This window comes from Vicugna pacos, chromosome 31 (genome assembly GCF_048564905.1).
Source record: "Vicugna pacos chromosome 31, VicPac4, whole genome shotgun sequence".
Classification (NCBI taxonomy): Eukaryota; Metazoa; Chordata; class Mammalia; order Artiodactyla; family Camelidae; genus Vicugna; species Vicugna pacos.
The window spans coordinates 4,894,523-4,911,729 of NC_133017.1; the positions used below are offsets into that span (position 1 = coordinate 4,894,523).

At 45.0% G+C, this 17,207-nt stretch overlaps 1 protein-coding gene across 6 annotated transcripts in view; it reads left to right on the forward strand.

The window, feature by feature from the left end:
• The first annotated feature begins 4,984 nt into the window (after positions 1 to 4,984).
• Positions 4,985 to 17,207, forward strand: part of LOC140690711 (uncharacterized) — a 33,646-nt gene continuing 21,423 nt past the window's right edge. For 2 of the 6 annotated variants that reach the window (XR_012065978.1, XM_072952632.1), the window contains exons 1-3: positions 4,985 to 5,258; positions 7,656 to 7,936; positions 8,462 to 8,540. Coding sequence is in view for 1 of the 6 variants with exons in the window: in XM_072952632.1 (XP_072808733.1) it covers positions 5,186 to 5,258; positions 7,656 to 7,936; positions 8,462 to 8,540 (433 nt within the window). In the remaining 5 variants the exon portion in view is untranslated. Of the gene's footprint in view, positions 5,259 to 7,655; positions 7,937 to 8,461; positions 8,541 to 13,053; positions 13,204 to 14,574; positions 14,745 to 17,207 lie in introns of those variants that run through there. The other 4 variants (XR_012065980.1, XR_012065981.1, XR_012065982.1 and 1 more) reach the window with 3 other exon arrangements.

Here is a 17,207-nt window from a genome sequence, read left to right on the forward strand (position 1 = left end):
ATCACAACATATTGGTTTGCATTTTCAAGATCCTTATATGAATGGATTCATGCATTATCTACTCTATGTTGTCTGACTTCTTTCATTCAGTGTAATTATTTTGAGAATCATCTGTGTTGCTGTATTAATAGCTTATTTGTCTTATAGTAGAGTATTGTTTAGTGCTGAGTTTTTACTGAAGAATTTATTGTGAGCAGTGTTTGTATAGACCATCATTTCTTTCTGCATTTACTTCTTGATGGGTGCATGGGTTATTTACAACTTGTGCTATTATAAATAAAATAGCAGTGAATATTTGGTTACAAGTCTTTGTATGGACATATGCTTTTCCTTTCTAAAGCACCAGATGAGGAATGTCTGGATTATATGGTACACAGGTGTTTACCTTTTTAAAAGAATCTGTTAAAGACTTTTCCAAAATGGTTGTACTATTGTAAATTCCTCGTGGTGTGTATCAGTTCTGGTTGCTCTACTTCCTTGCCAGCACCTTGTAAGGTCAGTCTTTCTAACTGTATTCATTCTAGTATGTATGTGAACTAGTATCTCACTGTGGTTTTTAAAAGTATTTCTCTAATGACTAAAGACACCTTTAATCAGCATCTTTTCATATGCTTATTATCCATCTGGATATCTTTACTGAAGTGTGTTTTCTGGCCTCATTCATTCAGGTGTTTGAATTATTATTGAATTTTGAGACCTCTTTATTCTGGATCAGATACAAAGAGAGACCTTTATCAGATATATGATCTGCAAATAGCTTCTGTCTATGGCTTGTCTTTTCATTTGCTTAGCAGTGTTTAGAAGAGCATTGAAGAGTCTTCATGTTCATAAAGTTCACTCTATCAGTTTCTTTTTAAAATAGATGATACTTTTGGTGTCATAGCAAAGAAAAATTTGCCAAACCCAAGGCCATAAACCTTAAGCCTATGCTTGTTCTCCTAGCTGTTTTATAGTTTTAGATTTCCTATTAAGATCTATGATCCATTTTGAGGTAAATTTTGTATATTTTGTGAGGTGTGGATCAAAGTTCATTTTTTTTTTTTTGCGTATCACGATCTAATTGTTCCAGCACTACATGCTGAAAAGATCCTTTCTCCACAGCATCCTTTTTGAGAATCAATTGTCTGTATAAGTCTTGGTTTAGTTCTGAACATTCTATTGTGTTCCATTATTCTATTTTCCTGTTTTACACCAACACCATAATTTCTGATTACTGTAGCTGTATAAAAAAAGTTTGAAAATCAGATAGTGCAAGTCTTCCAACTTTGTTTTTCTTGTTCAAAGTTGTTTTGGATTTTTGGGATCCTTTGAATTTTTATATGAATTATAGAATAAGTTTTTAAATTCCTTACATCCTGTTCTGCCAAAATTCCACCCATGTCTTTGGCTGTCTCCAAAGCCACATTTTCTGAAGAAGTCTCTCTAGATCCCAGGTGAAAGGAATTTCTCTTTCGTCTGTACTCAAATCACATTTGATATTATTTGATTACATTTAATCATATTTGCCTGTATGTACTTGTCTGATCTTTCCAGCCATTTAGTAAATCTCAAAAGATTAGGAATCTTGACTTGGTTCCCTCTGTGTGCTGAGAAACTAGTTCTATGCTTTGCAGGAGTGAGCTCTGCAGTAAGAGGTATCTGCAGCACACATCTAGCTCATTGCTTGAATATTGTCAAGGAATTCTGCAGATTTAGAATTGTTTATTGATTGTTGTCTCCAAGACGGCTCAGTCTTTTTTATTTCTATTGCTACTGCTGCAGTTTCAAAGAACAATGGGCTAGTTATTTTCCAAATATCAAATCATACTCTAATTGTGTTGTCACGCAAATTATGTGCTGCTGTGTCTTAACAACCTGCTTAGTGTTCACAGGCTCCTTCACTCATGGAAAATTTGGGAGAATGTCATATCCTTAGAGATAGCAATGCTGTCTTTGGCGACCTGAGCAGCAGTATCTGAATTCACTCCTGCTGTTTTTCCAGTGTCCCCTCTAGACCTCCTCCAGCCCTCCATGGGGGGCCCTGCAGGTCTGCCCTAGAAAAGCCTGTTGCTTCTCAGGAAGACTTCCCTATGAAACATAATCATGTCCTTCTTGTGGGGACATTCAGTCCAGAGACCTGAAAGCAGGGGAAAATATTTAGCCTGCTTTTGGTAGAACCTAAATTCTTCCATACTTGTTAGAAGCAATTTCAATGAGGAAACTGTTTTGGCATCTAACAAATCAGCATAAATGACTGATGAGGAAGATCAGCTTCCCCATCCCACTCAGTCGTCATGTTGATGTGACACACACATTGGCAAACATTTTCTCCTGTGAGCAACATAAAGTTCAAGACGTTATGAATGGCTTTTTGTTTTTATTTCTTAGTCTTTCCACATTCACTGTGTCTCGTGAGATTATATGAATCCTGCTTATTTTCAGCCCAGCACTAAACTTTTTAAAAGGATCACGTGTTTAAAAGGCTAGTGGACAATTTTTTAGAGGACAGAAATCCTTAGATTTTGGTCCCAGAGTTGAATCTTGGTTAGTGGTGAATGAAAATTCCCGTTAAAATTTTAAATTCAGTGATATAAAGTCTTAAAAATAGTTAAATATTAGTCAATTTCATTAAACACTATAAGAGTTATTTACCTTTAAGCCTGTTTCTGGGGCAATTTTGCAATGATTCTCTCCCTTTATCGATTCCCTCTTTATCAGAATCCTTGAGAGGCCCCTGTCATCATTGTCAGTATCATCATCATCATCATGGAACTGATTCTTCTGGAAGATTCTAGGAAAATAAACAGATGGACGGGATTATGTGTAGGTCAGTGTGTGCATATACAATAAGAACAGCTGTCAGACATTAGATGCAAGATACCCATTTCATTTAGGGGAGAATGTGGTCATGAAATCCTGATGTGGTGAATGAAGGAAGCGGTGGGAACAGGATAGTCAATGGAAAGGAGGAGGAAGTGAGTGAATTGGAGAGCATAGATCCTTGGTTAGTTGATCAGCACATTGGTGAGAATGAGGGGAGTGTGATGGCAGAATCATGTCCCTCCCCGGCCACAGGGTAGCCACCTGTGACATGTTACTGTACATGGCAAAAGGGATGACAGATATTTTAGGATTAAAAATCTTAGAGGATTTCTGTCTCCTAAATTGTCTATTAGTTAGCCTTTAAACCCATGATACATTATTATAGATTAGTGCAGGGGCACAAATAAAAAGGATTCATATAATCTCACCAGACAAACTGAATGTAGAAAGGATAAGGAAGAAAAACAAAAAGTCACTTATAAGTGCCTTGAACCATAAATTGCTCATGAGGAAATGTTACACAAGGTGAATGTCACAGCCACATACATACTGCCTGAGTGGGATGGGACAAGGGGATCCTGAGATGAGACAATAGGGTGAGTAGTCTGGATTGTCCAGGTGCGCTGAATGTAATCACAGGGGTCCTTAAAATGGAGGATATTTCCCAGCTGAGTTTAAAATCAGAGGGAGGTGTAGCGATGGAGCAATGTTCAGAAAGGCTGCTGACCATGAAAATGGAGGAAGTTGAGGGGCACAAGCTAAGGAAGGTGGGTGACCTCTGTAAACTGGAAAAAAAAAAGGAAACATTCTCTTCTAGACCCTCTAGAAGGAAGGAACCCTGCTGGTATCTTGAATATATCCCAATGAGAACTGTGTTGGATCTCTGACATCCACAGCCATAAGCTGATAAGTCTGTGCTGGTTTAAGCTATTAAGCTTATGGGAATTTGTTACAGTGGTAATAGGAAAATAACATAGTGAGCGGTAGTGTAAGGGATTAAAGGTCTAGGATGGGGTGTGGAGAGAATTCTGACATTTACACCTAAAAAACAACCAGGTGAAGTGGGAAGGTGTTTTAAGGAAGACCTACCTGGCAGGGCTGTCAAGCAGACTGGAGTGAGTGAATCCTTGGAGTTAGAGGAATCAATTAAACCTCACAAGGAAAATAAGAAATAAAATGTAGCAGGGCTTCAGTGTTAGTAGATGTAGGAATGGAAATGGGCAGAGAGATATAAACATTATTTTGAAATTAGCTACAGGTTTGATGACTGCATGTTTGGGAGAGTTAGCTGATGTGTGGACTGAATGCATCCCCTCAAAATCCATATGTCGAAACCTCATCTCCCAGGGTGATGATATAGGGATGCGGGGCCTTTGGGAGGTGATTAGTAGGATAAAATGAGGTCATGAGAGTAGAGCCCTCATGAATGGTATTAGTGTTCTTATACAGGGCCCCAAAGTGCTTGCTTCTCTCTCCTCTCTGGGCCATGAAGATAGTGGGAAGACAGCCATCTTCGAGCTGGCAATCCTCTCCCAGATACATTGACCTTGAAAGCCTCAGCCTCCAAACCATAAGGAATATGCTGGTTGTTTAAGCCACCCGACACACGGTAATTTGTTACAGAATCCCAGACTGACGAAGACAGTGGAGAATGCCACTGCGTTTTGCACTGATTGTCTGGAGAATGCTGAAACCCAGGGAAGTGGGCAGCACAGACGTTTACTCATTTAATCCTGCCAACACTGTAGGGGATAGAGTCTACATTTTCCTCGCTATATAAAAGGTAAGGAAAAAGAGGCACAAATAATAACAATGACAACGACAACAACAACAACAGCAACAATAATTTGTCCAAGATTCACACAGAACTCCCTGGAGGGAGAGTGAGAATTAATACTTATGCAGGCTGGCCCCAGAGCCCCTGCTCATAACTACTAAGTCAGATCACCTTGCTTATTTAATCAGTTTTTTTCAACTGTGATATGAGTGTACTGTGTCCAGTAACTTATAATTTCAAAATACCTCACTGTAAGGCAAACATTAGTCGCAGGCATTACAACCCACAGAAAGCTAGACATACAAAAATAACTTGTTAGGGCAAGATAACCAATAATGTTTTTAAATATTATACCTGCTGACCCTTTGCAATAAAGTGTTTATTTATAATTCTGTCTGGCTACAGAATAACATCATAATCCTGCATGTGGCTGGTGGCTCCCGTGTTGGACAGCACGGGTCTAGAGAATTTAAATGACTTGCCCAGCCTTGCCCAGGAAGCTCGTGGTGGGATCAGAGCTATAGTCTGGGACTGTTCCTTCCTATCCAAGTCCCTCATGGAAGTTTAGAAGCTTCTCCTTTGGTGCCCAGCTGTCTATCCGTACTTATGACATCTTGTCAGGTGCCCCGGCCTGCTCCTGAACATCAGCCAGAACCCACTTCTGCTCTTTTTTGGCCAGGTAATACCTTCTAGCAACTTCCATTGCCTTCTTGGCATCAGTTTTTACATGGAAGGGTAGTGGCTAGAGAAGGAAATGTGTCCACATGACAGGTTTTTCATAAATATAGTAGGAGTGGTCAAGAGAAGAAAACCTCAGGAATACGAGTGGAAGCAGGTCATTTAATATACCAAATGCGTACTTTCAATGTATGTTTGTGTTTCCGAGTCCACGCTTGTTCTACTCGTGCATTATAGGCCAACACATCAGGAGACAAGGATTTGGGGCAAGAAATAGCGGCTTTAATTTGTAAAGCCAGCGGAGAAGATGGTAGACCAATGTCCTGGAGAACCATCATCCCAAGTCAGAATTCAGGCTCTTCTTATATTAAAAAGGGGAAGCGGGAATGCTTGGTTGTTGCAAACTTGGTGTATGAATTCTTTGTTGTTAGAATCCTTTGTTCTTGCAGCTCTTCACCTGGGTCAGATCCGTGTAAACCTCCAACAAGCAAATGTTATTTTCTATTCTGTATCTTGTTATCTTTATACGAATGGAAAAGTGTTAATATCCTTCAAAGTCAGAGCCTTGAGAATAGGGTCTCCTGTATATTTCAGGATCTAGGCAACATTGTTTCACAAAAGGTGCAGAAACAGCAAGACTAAGCCTAGGAAACAGGGCACAGGTTTAAAGTCAAAGGAACAGATCTAATATGGAGTCAGATTTGTTCTTTCCTATTTCAGTAGTGCCATGGAGAAGGCACTGTGGGCAGCTTTCTGTAGGGTCCTGGAGGCTTTCTCTCTCAGCCTCTGTGCGCCTCTATTGAAAACCCGTCATCGCTATCTGGCCTGCTGGAAAACCAGTCCGCCTGTTTTGCCCTGAAGTTGTGTTCTGTTTATAACTCATCTCTACTCCTTGGAAAACAACTCAATAAAAACTCAGTTGGTTTCCCACCAGCCCTGAGCAGGGGTGAGGGATAGCATGTTATTATTTTATAAAAAAAAATATAAAAAAGTTTTAAAACAGCACTGGGCACATAGGAGAGAGACAATCAATGCTTCCTGGCTTAAATCGAAAATGATGACTCAGTGAGTCTATGGCTGCTGTATTTGCTGAACTAGTTACTCCTTTGCTCCATTACACATTTATTTTAACTGAAAAAGAAATATATGCATATGGTTAAAAAAATTCAAACAGAGCAAAAAATACTCAAGTGAAAGAAGTTTTCCCTCATCCTCTGTTCTTACACGCCTCCCTGGAGATGCCAATGTTTACAATCCTTTGTGTGCTTTTCCAGATATGCTATGCAAGTTCCCACCAATGTGTGTAAATTCCTTTAAAGTTTTACTTATTTTTAACTTAAAGGGATTTAAATCCTCAAGTGGCTTCTGCCACAGTAATAGAAAAGAAGAAATCTGACTCCATATTAGATCTGTTCCTTTGACTTTAACCCTGTGCTCTGTCTCCTAGGCTTCTTCTTGCTTGTAAATCAATGTTGCCTAGAGCCTAAAATATACAGGAGAGCCTATTCTGAAGGCTCTGACCTTTAAGGGTATTTAACACTTTTCCAATCATATAAAGATAACACGTTGCAGAATAGAAAATAACGTTTGTTTTGTTGGAGGTTTACGGGGATCTGACCCAGGGAGATAGCTGCAAGAACAAAGGATTCTAACAAGAAGGAATTCCTACACCAAGAAGTTTGCAAAAACCAAGCACATAGGAAAGCAGCCTGAATTCTGACTTGGGGAGATGGTTTTCCAGGACATTAGTTTGCCATCTAGGTCTACAGAAACTTGCTATTCCATGCCCCAACACTTGGTCTCCCAACTTACTGGCCTGTCCTGCACTGAGGAGAATGAATTTGGACTCAATAACACTTCTACCTACCTAGCAAGTTGGACACTGGGACTGAGGGCAGCTCTCCCACACACAGGGGCCTACGGTGAGCCCTTGATTATTCCCCGAGGTTGGGGTGTGGTTTACCCAGGAGGGATGGGGACTCTACACCAACACTCAGGCAGTCTGCTCCTTCTGGGGCTCTGACATTTTACCTCCCGCTCCCTGCCAGCCCAACATTTGGGACAGTGGAGCTAAGGCAGAGATCGTGCCTGCCTGTTTCCCAGCGTGTAAAAGGGGAATATGTACTCTTCCCAAGGTAGTTCTGAGAAACAACACCTGCGGGTGCTTGGTTCCCTGAGCAACAGTAAACCTAGCTCCTTGTGGGGGCAACGGGTATGATACCCGTAGGGTTTCTGCAGAGACCTTAGCTGGAGGGCTGGGCCAGGGACGTAAAATATGAGCTGTGGGCAATGACGGGTAAGAGAAGGGTGTATAGGCAGGACTGCTGCCTCCTTCGGGGTGCCACAAGAGGTAAAACGCTTCTTCTCCCCATCTCTGTTACTCCCCTCCCAATTCCAGATAACTGCCTTCCCTCTGCTCCTCCTGTCCATGTGTCTCCCTCCATTTTTCCCCGCCTCCCCTCCTCCTCCCCTATTCTCCCTCCCTCGGTTCCCCTTCTCTCTCAGGACCCAGAGCGGATCGCTGGCCCTCCTGCGCATGCGCAGTTGCTGCCAGCTGGACCGCGGGTTGGAAGCTCCAGCTCCGAGCCGGGGATCGGCCCCAATGGCTTCTCAGCTCTGTCGCCCTGTAGGCCTTTGGCTACTGCCTGGGGCCGGGGCCTCTGGCTGTGGAAGTGCAAGGTGAGGGGATATCGGGAAAGGGGTGAGGCGGCTGCGGGAGGGCGGTCGGCGTGTCACAGCCCCCCAGGGCGCCAGTCAGCGTGTGTTCAGCTGGATTGCTCGGGCCAGACCCCTCTGCCCGCGCCACCTGCCCCGGCGCCCCGGCCACAGCTGTCCAGGGCCAGGTGTGCCCCTGCCGCCTCTTGGCCCAGCCGGGCTCCCCTCAGTCCGCGGCTGGCGTCCGCTTCCCCTCTCCCGCCCGCGAGTCCTCCCCTCCCGGGCTTCCTCTCCTAGGCCGCCGACCCGTCCCCACCACTGGGCGGGCTGTGTCCCGGGCGGGCGGGGTCTGCACACCCGGACGGGGCGGGCGGCTTGGGCTGGAGCTGGGGCTGGCCTCCGAGCGGGCTACAGCCCGCGTCCCCCACCCCGCTCTCCCTGCCCCGCGACCCCGGGGCTGCCTTCCTCTCCCTTTCCCGATCCCTGAGGTCCAGATTAGCGGCGTGGGCGCTGCTCCCCAGGCTGAGAGCCCGCGGCTGTAACTCCCAGCTTCTCCTGGTGGAGTCGGGAAAAGGGAGCGGCAGTGCTGAGGGAGCTTCTGTCTCCTTGATCAGGATTTCTGCCCCAGGTAAGTACCTTGAACACTTTCAGGTGTTATGATGGCGGTGCTTGTTGATGTCACATGTTTTTATACTGAGAGGGATTACAGTGGTGAAAGCAGGGCTTGGTTCAGTTAAAAATGAGCTGAAGGCATGAGGCTGTCTCATCCTCCATCATTCACTCTCCCAGGGTGAAACGTGAGACCGTCGATCTTAAAAAGATACTTATAGTCCCTAACTAGTCCAGCCCAGCTATTGTGTGTTAACAGGAACAGCACAACCTGAGGCGTTGGAGACCCAGGGACATTGCACTCCTAAAGAGCTCCTGGCAAAATCTGGTTTGTTTTGTTTTTTTTTGTTTGTTTGTTTTACTTAAATTGTGGGACAGACTAGTAGTATAGAGGGAAAAATAATTGGCAAGAAGGATTTTTTCATATAACAGCTTTATTGTGATATTGTTCACACACCATGAAGTCCACCCATTTGAATGTTACAATTCAGCAGCTTTTAGCATATTCACATTTGTGCAACCATTATTATTCCAGAACGTTTTCATCACATCAGAAAGACCAGTTGAAATGCATGACCTATCCACCCCTTCCCAGTGGTGGTTCTAAAGAAGTTTCTTGGCTGTTCCTGACCATAAATTAACTTGTTACATTCCATGAAATATCTAGGAGGAATTCTAATCAGAATTGCAATGAATCTGTCTATCAAAGCAGGAAGAATTAATGTCTTTATGGCATAAACTTCTTCTACACATGAATATATCTGGGACCCTATCTTTTCATCTGTCCAGAGCCAGGCCTATGGGAAATCCTCATTAATTCTTGGGTTTGTGAATGATGAGATTCAATACATCATTAGATGCAACTGTAGCCTTTCACTGAAGAGAAAAGTAACCTTGTAGAAGCCAAGTGATTCTCTGATGGTTAGAATGAGTGACCGCCAGTGCTGGAGTATTCGAGTGGACTTGGTGCTTGCAGAGTTCTCCACCACCTACAGCTAAGGGGATTACCGTGTTCTTTTACTTTTTTTTTTTATGGCGTTGCTTTTATTTTTACTTATTATATAAAATTATTTTTTATTGAAGTGTTGTAAATTTACCATGTTAGCTTCAGATGTACAGCAGAGATTCAGTTATAAGCTTATGCATATGTATATAAATGTTTTTCAGATTGTTTTTAGTACAACTCATTACAAGAAATTGAAAATAGTACCCTGTGCTATATAGTAGGTCCTTGTCATTTATTTTATATTTATTAATGTGTATCTGTTAATCCTCCCTTTCCTGCCTGCTAACAACAGTTTGCTTTCTATGTCCATGAGTCTATTTCTAGCAGCACCGTTTTTGCTAGCAATATATGCTGGTTGGCTCTTTTCTGTTTCAGTAGTTCCATCTTATGTGTGGGCGTTTTTCTTCTGGTGGGCCTGTGTGTGGTTTGCACACGTGATAATAGAGATCTGTATTTGGGAGAACTCCAGGCCTCGTGTAGTCCCTCGTATGGAGCGCCCACTGAACTGATGCTTGAACTTGGAAAAAAACAGTAAATGTTGGAATTTCCACTATGGTTGAGACTTCCAGGTTTCTATAACCTCTTTAGCCCACCTAAATTTTGGCTGCACCCAATACTGGATAATTTGGTGGAACTTCATGGTATGGTGATGTAGAGACAGGGCCTTGTATGCTTCTTCTCTTTCCTTTTTCTAACAATCATTTTCCTGGGCCTTCCAGGTACTCCCCCAGAAGGGCCCAGGGCTGGCTTGGTGCTGCACTGAGGCAATATTTGTTAATAAGTCCCTTTCCTCATCTCTTCTGAGCCTCCATTTCCTTCTCTGCACAATGAGGGCTTAGACTAGATAAGTGCTTTTCAGTTTCTTTTAAAGCCATGTTTCCTTTGAGAAACAGAAAATTCAAATCTCTCCTCCCATCACAACCCTTTAGATTTTGACACGTCCTCCAAGGAGTCACATAGCTCTTTGTGGTAAATTGACGTGATTGTGATTCCACGTGGCACAGAAAAGACTCTTCAGAGATTTATTGCAGGGAGAGGGCAGGAAAGGGTCAGTATGTCACACTTTCTTGTGTGAGCACTGGAGCAAAGGCTTGGGTTTAAATACAGTGTCTGATGTGGCATCTCTCTAATCTTGCACAATGTGATAAACCTCTATCCCTAGTTTCTTAATGTGTCAAGTTGGGGTGGTAATGTTTTAAGGCTTTTGTTAAACATTATACACATAAGCCATTTGTGTCTCGGTAGATACAAGACCTGCTAGAGAGTTGGAATTTCTTTAAAAATACATATATATTGTCCACATCACTCTGTCTGTGTGTATTTTGAAGTTCCTGGAGGGTGAGGGTTGAGTGTAATGTCCATCGTGGGACAGGTGGCCCATGGGTCTGTGTGCCTCAGATTGCCCCCTCCTCCCCAGTCCTCTTCCTCTCAGTCCAGGATGAAGTTCCCTAGTAGATTTACACAGAGGTCTTGTGGAAATGGCTTTTCATTTTATTGTTTCACCAAGGAGGGTTGCCATCATGATCTCTGTGGTCAGGTTTTGGTGACCTGAAGGCTATGCAATTGGGGATTTCTATTTTATAAAAAGAAAAAAAATTACAAATACAAAATTAGACCTAGGTTGGTGGCAGGGGCTTTTGAAAGTGGGGACCATTAGCTTTTTTAGCTTCAGGTGCAGTGGCCTCTGGCCACGAGGACACATCCTCATGCTCTGAATTTGGAGGGACCAGTGGGTTCAGTGGGAATATTTACTGAGTGCATCTCATGGGCTGCGCATTGTCTTATTTGTACTGTGTGTTCCTTATTTGAGACGGTGAGCTGATTTAAACTCAATAGCCTCTTTAAAATAATAGACTTTTTATTTTTAGATGTAATGTAGATTCCCATGTAGTTGTAAGAGATAATATGGAGAGGGCCTATGGACTCATTGCCCAATTTTCTTTAATAGTTCCATCTTGCAAAGTTGGGGTACTATTCATTCGTGACTCACTAACCCTTTTAGGTTTGTGTTATTGCCCTCATTTCTATTTATGAATAAACTGGTGTTGAGAGAAGCACACAGTTCTGCCCAGGTCACCCACGTGGTTAGTGAAGATTTGGGTGGAACGTGGGCTTGGCATTTCCAAGCAGTACCATTATGATGGTCTGTGGCAGGGAGCAGCATTCACTTTGCTTGTTTATTCATTCATTCAACAAACATTTACTGAATAAACTCTGTGGGTCAGATGCTTTCATAGGGTTATCTGATTCTTCAGCAGTATGGAGAATCAGGTAATGTTTTCTTTTTCTTTTTTTTTTTTAATATGAGAAAAATATCTCTGAGAGGTTATAATCTCCCCAAAGGAAAAATAGCTCATGAATGAGGGATAGTACATTTGTACAGTTCCTTCTTCTTATGCAGGTGGTACCCTAGGCATTTTACATTTGCAAACTTCCATAATCCAGATATATTCTTGTAAGGCAAGTAGTTTTTTTTTAATTGAAGTATAGTCAAGTTTACAATGTTGTGTCAATTGCAAGGTGGTTTTTTTTGAATTTTGAATGGAGAAAATATTTTTTGAGGGGGTTAATTAAGTTTATTTATTTGTTTCATTTTTCTAAAATGAGGTACTGAGGATTGAGCCTAGGTCCTTGAACATGCTAAGCATGTGCTCTACCACTGAACTGTACCCTCCTCCCCAAAGCAAGTTTTCTTACCCATTATTCTGCACCTTAGGAGTTCAAATAAATTGGCGTTGAAATCCAGATATTTTGATCCTACTATGGTTCTTTGCATTATATCCTGCTGAGGGGTGGGGAAGCAGTTCCTTTATTCATTCATTTATTCAGCAGTTTTGAGCACCGACTTTGCATCAGGGCCTGCCTAGGTGCTTGGAAACAGAAAACAAGAAATGATCCTTTTCTGCAGGGGATGGAAGCCTAGACCAAAAGCTGGGTAATGTGATCTGAGTTTCAGTAGCCATGTGCAGACGCTGAGGACAAAATTATCCCCGATTTGCTTGGACTTCCCTTGCCTTCTGGCTGGTGCACACCAGGTTGCCGCATCCCAGTGAGGCCCGCAGCCCACAGCCCATTATGTACATCGATTTACCCTCCCTTCTTGGCAGGGCCTGCAACATGAACGCCCCGACTACGTGCAGTGCGCTGAGGACCACCAGACTCTCCCGATTGTGGTCCAACCCGTGGGGATCATCTTAGAGAATTTCTTTTGCATCTATAATGGAATCTCCTTGGTGAGCCAGATCAGACCGTGCGGCTCCCAGTGGGCACTCTGTATCTACTATAGGTATCTCTATGCGCCCGAGAATGGATGGAGTGACTTCCAGACCCACCGCAATGTCATGGGCCTTGTCACCATTACTGACTGCCTCTTGGCCAAGACCTTCTAGAAGCTCCACGCACAGAGGAGTTGTATGGCACCACGCTCTACGACTCTCAGCTCTTTGTCTTTGTGCTGTATGGGGAGGTGGCCGAGCAGCCGCACACCGACGTGGCCTTCAATCTACGAGGACTGCAGGGTGGTGGAGAAGAGGATCGACGACTTCACTGAGTCACTCTTCATCTTGCCCAAGTCCAAGTGGCTGGATGGGGACCCCGAAAATTCTGGGGAGAAGACCCCCCTCCTCTACATCCTATTTGAGAAGGAGGACTTCGTGGGACTGGACACAGACAGCAGGCAAGTCAACCTGAAGGCCGGGCCACCCTGGCTGTGTGACAGATTGCTTCCCTACATCCAGAATGGGATCATCAAGGAGGAGGGCTTTCTTGTAGCCAAGGCGGGAAGGAGGTGTAGCCCGCCGGTTTTCAGACGTTTAAAACTAAATCCGCCTTTGTTTCAGAGAGATCCTTTTAGGGTTAGTGTGGACACTTACTCCCCCTTTTCAGCCAGGACACTTGGGGGGACCCCTGGAGTTGCTGTCCAATAGAGTAGCCACAGCTACTGATGTTAGCAGTGCTGGGGAGGAGGCCGGTCTGAGCTGAGATGTGCTGTAGGTCAAATGCACATCAGACGCTGAAACTTGTCTAGTAAAAAGAATATAAACTATCTTGTTACTTTCTATATTGATTACACGTCAAAATGATAGTATTTTACATACAGTAGAATAAGTAAGGTCTGTTCTTAAAATCAGTTACTTGGTTTTTTTTTTGTTACATTTTAAACGTGGCAACTGGGAAACGTTATTTACATGACTCTCATTTCATTCCTGTTGGACAGCCTGTCCTGGGACAGTTTCATCCCTTTGCTTATAAATGAGACTCTGAATCCCGAGACGCAGAACGAGGTGCTGGTTGAGCTCAGGGTGGAGCCGATGTCTCCTGCCTCCCAGGCCCAGCACCAGCACGGCTCAGGCCCTCTCCCCTGCCTGACAGCCACCATGCCAAGTTAGGACATCAGAAACACTGCCAGGGGCTTCCGAATTAGCTCCTTACGCAGGGAAAGGTGTGTCACAGTGTATGGGACACAGCAGGGAAAAATTCGTCCTCACTTTGTCCCTGTGATTAGGTCAAAGGCCCCACTCTGCCTTGGAAGTGCAGACGATCTCTTCTGGGCTGCCTAACCCCTCACCCTCTACTATGTTTCCCTGTGTATCTTTCAAGCTGTCCCTCGGGCAGAAGAGGGTGAGACGTCTTTGCCGAGAGGTGGTCCCGCTTTACTGGGGAGAGTGAGGTGAGCTGTGTCCCCCCGGCCTACGGCCTCGGGCCTTGAGTCTGGAGAGCGCTCATGGCGGTCCCACAGGTGACGGTCGGAGGACATGGCACGTGCTGCCGGGCCCGCTGTGCAGGAGGGGCTCTGTGATTCTCTGTGATTCTAAGGTCAGATTCTACTTTCTTGTTGTTGGTAAGATGGAGGAGAAGATGCCAGAGAATTGATAAAAAGAAAATCCATACCAGTCCTATGAATGACAGACACAGGGGATCCGTGTCCCACCTGCGTGTGGTGCCTGGCGGGCTCTGGAATAATTTTCACTTCCTCCCCGGACATTCCTCTATGGCTTAAGGAAGGGGAGAGGCATGTCGTGGCCATGATCTGTACTTGTCCTCACAGGGCCCTGTGATCTACATGCCCACACTACACTTCTGCTCCTTGGAGATGAGGTGTCAGGTTTAGGAAACTGGGCACTGCTGAGGGCATAGCTGCCAGAACCGTGCTACACCAAGGCTGGCTCCGTTCACCTCACCTGTCACCTCCTGTTGAGTCCTAAGGCGTCATTCAAGGTAGATGCATCGGTGCAATGAAAGCAGGGACCTCCTTCACCCCCTGGACAGACTGGTGGGTGATCAGTGGAAGCCTGGAGTCCTGCCCCAGCCCCACGCCAGTGCCTCCTATTTTGTCATAGGAGGCACTGGTGACATTTTTGCTCAGCAACTGCTTGGCTCTGATTCTGCAGAGCCAACAGAGAATGCCAGCTTGTTTTTGCCTTTTGAAGTCTGCCCTTGGGATTTGGCGGAGTAGCTGGATGTGTGCTTAGCCCATAGTGGTTGACACTGTCACCATTGTTTACCCAGAACCTCGTGTACCAGGCATGGCTGCCGGCATCAAAATACAGCAGCGCATTAAACCTCCCTCCTGGTGGGTCTGTCTGTTCTGGTACCATAAGGGCTCAGCCAGCATCTGAATGTCAGTGAGATAACGTGGCCAGTGAGCTCGGGTCAAGCACGTTCTCCTCCAGTGACTTTTACTCCATTGTTGTTTTTACTATTACACAGTCATTAATTTTTTAAACAATGCTTTGGTTCAGGAGCAGAACCTAATTCTCCCCTGTTCCTCTTGGTGGGAGTGAGTAAAGTTGTCCAGCTTGAAATGCGACCACATTTTGTAGCTCAAAAGCTGTCTACACGCATCTAGGTGAAGTTTTGGTTTGGGGCACTGACCACGTTGGGGTCCCCCGGCAGCATCGCTCCCCTCAGGCCCCTGCCTTCCCTGGATCAGGAGGTGAGGGTGGGTCTCACCGTCCCCGCGTCCCTGTCCTCATCACACTGACGTAATTTCTTGTAAATGCTGTCAAAGTCATTTTTGTTCTCGTGTGTTTCTAATTTTGGCTGTTCCTCTATTCCTTTTTCTATTTTCCTTTTTCCCTTATACCACCCCGTGAGCATGTTGTTGGGTCTGAAAATGTGGGCTGTGCACACCCTGCATTGGAATAGCCAGATCGCCCTCTGTGCCGTCTCCATCGCTATAAAAAGCAAAAACTTAACAGTTGCCATGATTCGTATATTATCCTAGTCATCTTATTTTCTACTTTTTTGGAATTTTTGCTATGTTAGCACATCACCCACTGGAGTTTGATATCTGTTAAAGTCCTTGCTTTGAGGAACCTGTTAGTTCGTCCTTATATTTGGTAACAAATGCTCTCTTACTAATTTTGTTTATTTGTTTTGAAGAAGTGAGATGCGAATTGATTTAGGCGGCTGCTGAGGGATTTTTTTCATGGAGTATTTAAACTTGGAAAGTCAAAATCTGCAGCACCTTGCTTGATTCTGGCTTTTACACAAACGTGCTCGGCACACGGTTCCTGGCTGTCTCTGTGTGACGTGCGTGACGGCGCTTCCTGGCCGGCGGTCACTGGTGAGGAAGTGGCCGGCTCGGGGGTGAGCAGCTGCAGGGGACGCTGTTGGAGGAAGCAGTCACCGGTTTTTTGTTTTTTGGTTTTTTTTTTGCATTCACCTTCCCAGTGCCATTTACTTTACTTTGCATTCATAGAGGGGCAGGAGCGGGCCTAAAACCATGCCACTCTTTTGTTCCCTTTATGAGGCTGGTTTTTCTAAGTATCAGGAAAACATTGCCTTGTCCTAAGTAACTGGTTCACTTGGATCTGGTGGACACAGGGACCGCTAAAGGGGACCGTAGCTTCCTCTCTGCTTCAGCCAGTGGGCATTCAGAGCCGGGTCTGTGGTTTGCCTCAGCAGCCGTGCAGGCCTCCCTGCCCCGGCCTTTAATTTTACCCCTTTTTGGCAGTAAATAGCTGACTCTGTGTCTGTTGCAGCTGATGTCCACCACTGACGGCCGTGTCGTTATTTTGCGGTAGTGAGTCTCCAACACCCCTGTCAGCCGTGAAGGGACCTTGCATTCTCACCCCGACCCTGGTTCATCTCACCCAGGGAAAGGGCTTGGCCACCACCGTCATTCTGGACATGAGGCCTTGTTTCTCCTTTCATGCTCTGGTCCAAATGTGGACACTTCATCCTTCACTGACTTGGTCTCGCTTGAGACAGTCCAGACTTTCTGAAAGAGTCCATCACATTCTGGGGGGGAACAGAACAGAAGTAAGAGCCGCAAGTAGGAGTCTAGGCTGTCTGGGTTGGCAAATGCAGGCTGGGATCTGTGATGGCCGGTCTGTGCCCTGGAAACTGGCCTTTCCCGTGGCTCCCGAGAGAAAAGGGGTCGGAGCGAGAACAGACTTGCCTGGGTTCCTACCATCCTCATCTGCTCACTGACAGGAGTGTCAGCTAACTAGGAGCTCCCCCAGACCTCGGGCCCTTCAAACCTCAGATCACGGGAGATCCTTGAGTCCCTTCTTCTGGTCCTTCTTTGTGAGAATCCAGTGCCTTCTGAGGTGACTGGCAGCAGGAGATGCCTCCCCCTCCAGGGAACTCCCTTCGGAGGACTGTGACTCAGTGCACCTTGCTGTGAGCTTGTGGGTTTCCATCGTGCTCCCTGCAGAACCAGACTTGAGACTG